Below are 2,843 nucleotides of genomic sequence, written 5' to 3'. Positions count from 1 at the left end.
CTCACAAAATCCTGGGGGGGGGGGGAACAGAATTGCAAGATGTGACCTCAATTAAAACTCGCAATTATGATACATTAACCCATCATTCTGAGAAAAAGTCAGAATTATAAGATAAAAAGTTCCATGGTATACTGCATTCTCATTTCAGGATAGTATGTGAAACAATATGCAACAGTGTAAACTTTCAAAAGTAGAATGCATACTGTGGAAACAGCAGGAGTAGTGTGGTAGCATTGGTAGCCATTTTGAACATTACCTAGGACTCCAGTTACCAATTATATAACAGTACTGTCTATTTTAAGGGAATGAAATGATCTCCCTGAATGCTGCAGGTACTATAGCGCCACCATACTGCAGATGTCTGGAGTACAGGACGATCAGATGGCCATCTGGCTGGCTTCTGCCACAGCCTTCACCAACTTCCTGTTTACTCTAGTAGGCGTGTGGCTCGTGGAGAGGGTGGGCCGCAGGAAGCTTTCTCTGGGCAGCATACTAGGTGAAGATTCAAACACAGCCATAGACATGGATCCTTACTAACAGACTGAAGTATGTACAGTAATATTGGCTATTGCTATAAATATACCCCAGCGACTTAAGACTGGTTTTGTGGTCCAGGGTCACATATTGTAATGGTGTGTGCTGTGAATGACTCAGGTACTGCTGTAAGTCTGATGGTTCTCGCTGCGGGTTTCCTGCTCTCGGCTCAGGCCTCTCCACCCGTGACCTTTCACCCCAATGACCCCTCCCTCCACAACTCCACCTGCATTACATATAGGTGAGTTTTGCTTTTTAGTAGACTAGATTGACCTTTGGATTGTACCAGAATAAGGTCTGTGCAAATAAGAAAAAATAAAATACAGTACAACTGAAGTTATCTTCACATTATTCAAGTACAAATATAAAAGTAGTTTGAGAGTGTAAGAGACTCTATTATATCATCTACAATACTTCTGAGAGGGAACATGCCACTGAGCGTTTTCTTCTGGCGCTTTCTCATCCTTGTGGTAACAACAACTTATCTGATTGGTGGAGCACTTTTCAGGATTATGGGTAGTCTAGTTCTTTAGCCGGAATTACACTATTAGTCAGTTTTATAAAAAATGTTTCAATCACACTTGCTTGTGGCTTTTACAGAAGCTTACAGTATATTAGCACTTAAAGGGATATTCCACCCAAAAATGAAAATGTTGTCATTGTTTACGAAGTCATACAGTTTTATGGTGAGTAAAGGATAACATAATTTTTATGCTGATGTTAACTGTCTCTTTAACAATCTTAGAGCTGTGTTTTGGAAGTTTTATATGCAATTAATTATTAAAATCAATCTCTCTGTGGAAAAATGAATAGGATTTTTACTTCAGGAGTCTGACGGTTGCGCTCCATAAACTCTATAACTGTATTTTGAATGTGCTACTTGACATATATAAATCCAGTGCACTAGTGTGACTGGAGTTTGTTTCTGTCTGTACATTAAAGGTTCTGTGAATCCTGCATGTTGAATCCAGATTGTGGTTTCTGTTATGGTAAGAATGGCACAGCCGTGGTTGAGTCGTCATGCATGCCTGTGGACGTGGCCAACACTGAAGCAGCTGCGGCGGGCAGGTAATACCTCTACTGTATGCAAGTCTCCGGCCTTGTGAAAAAGAAAGTGTACTTAATTGTACTGAATGTGCACTTGTGGTGTACTTCAAGTTTTAAAAGTATATTTAAAAAGAACTGTTAATAGTCATATTAATGAAATTCATTCAAAGTAGTTCTGAGCTTAAGGTCTGTAAACCCCTCCCTTCCATAAGCCTACTCTGCTCTGATTGGTCAGCTGGCCAATGTGTGATTGGTACATAGAGGAGTACGTGAGCAAGTTAGCGATTGCTACCACTGACAAAGCATGCACCTTTACATAAAACAAAAATATAGTGCTCAAATCCATTCTTAAAATAATGACATAAAACATTTTGTTTAACACTTATGCAAGCGAATCGTGTCCACAGCTAAAGTTTAGCTGCTAAACTGTAAACACTTAACAAAACAGTAATGGTGGATACGTTAGCTTAGCGCTAACATGACTAACTGATGAAACAATATAGTTTGTAAACCAGAATATGTCTACTTTCTTTATTATTAAACAAAGTAATTAGAACAACAGTCTACATTAATTGACACATTCTTAGGAAATAGTGGGTTCTCAGTGAATTATCAGAACTATTTTGGTAAGACAGTAATATCATGGTTTACCTGGAAACCTAAAGCTGCACTAGGTATACATCACATATTAGCACAAAAAACGTCTCAGGTTACGTATGTAACCATGATTCCCTGAGAAGGGAATGAGACACTGCATCCTGTAGAGGTCACTATGGGGAACACCTTCAGTGTGACCGGTGTCTGAAGCATACATCTAAACACGACAATAACATTGGCCGGCGACAGCCTGTGACGTCATCAACCGGCGTGACCACAGTATAAAAGGGCGCCGAGAGAACACGTCATCTGCTTCTTCGTCTGAAGCTTGCATTCGAAGCATGGCAAGGGAACTACAGGACGCAGTGTCTCGTTCCCTTCTCAGGGAACCATGGTTACATACGTAACCTGAGACGTTCCCTTCCGAGGGAACTTCGAACTGCGTCCTCTAGAGGTCGCTATGGGGAACGGTATACCCATGCCGGCATGCTGAGGGGAGTGCATGCCAGAAACCACGGTGAGCAATAAGTACCAACTCTACCATAGCCATGGGAGTTGCCCCAAGGACGCCTTGACGGCTGTCAGTGACATTATCCCCTCCGGCCAAGGGCCTGAGCTGCATACCCTAAAAGAACTTACCTGTTAAGGGTTGAGCTAGGAAGCCC

The 2,843-nt window shown here is 41.5% G+C and overlaps 1 protein-coding gene across 1 annotated transcript in view; it reads left to right on the top strand.

Moving 5' to 3' along the window:
* LOC107752466 (proton myo-inositol cotransporter-like) overlaps positions 1 to 2,843 on the top strand; it is an 18,361-nt gene that overhangs the window by 5,044 nt on the left and 10,474 nt on the right. The window contains exons 6-8 of the mRNA XM_016568445.1: positions 333 to 496; positions 655 to 775; positions 1,477 to 1,602. Coding sequence (XP_016423931.1) covers positions 333 to 496; positions 655 to 775; positions 1,477 to 1,602 — 411 coding nt within the window. The remainder of the gene's footprint in view (positions 1 to 332; positions 497 to 654; positions 776 to 1,476; positions 1,603 to 2,843) is intronic.

Source organism: Sinocyclocheilus rhinocerous, unplaced genomic scaffold, assembly GCF_001515625.1.
Source record: "Sinocyclocheilus rhinocerous isolate Xijiao unplaced genomic scaffold, SAMN03320098_v1.1 scaffold921, whole genome shotgun sequence".
NCBI classification, from domain to species: domain Eukaryota; kingdom Metazoa; phylum Chordata; class Actinopteri; order Cypriniformes; family Cyprinidae; genus Sinocyclocheilus; species Sinocyclocheilus rhinocerous.
The sequence above is the reverse complement of the archived record's forward strand: the minus strand, read 5'-3'. Positions and strand labels throughout refer to the sequence as shown.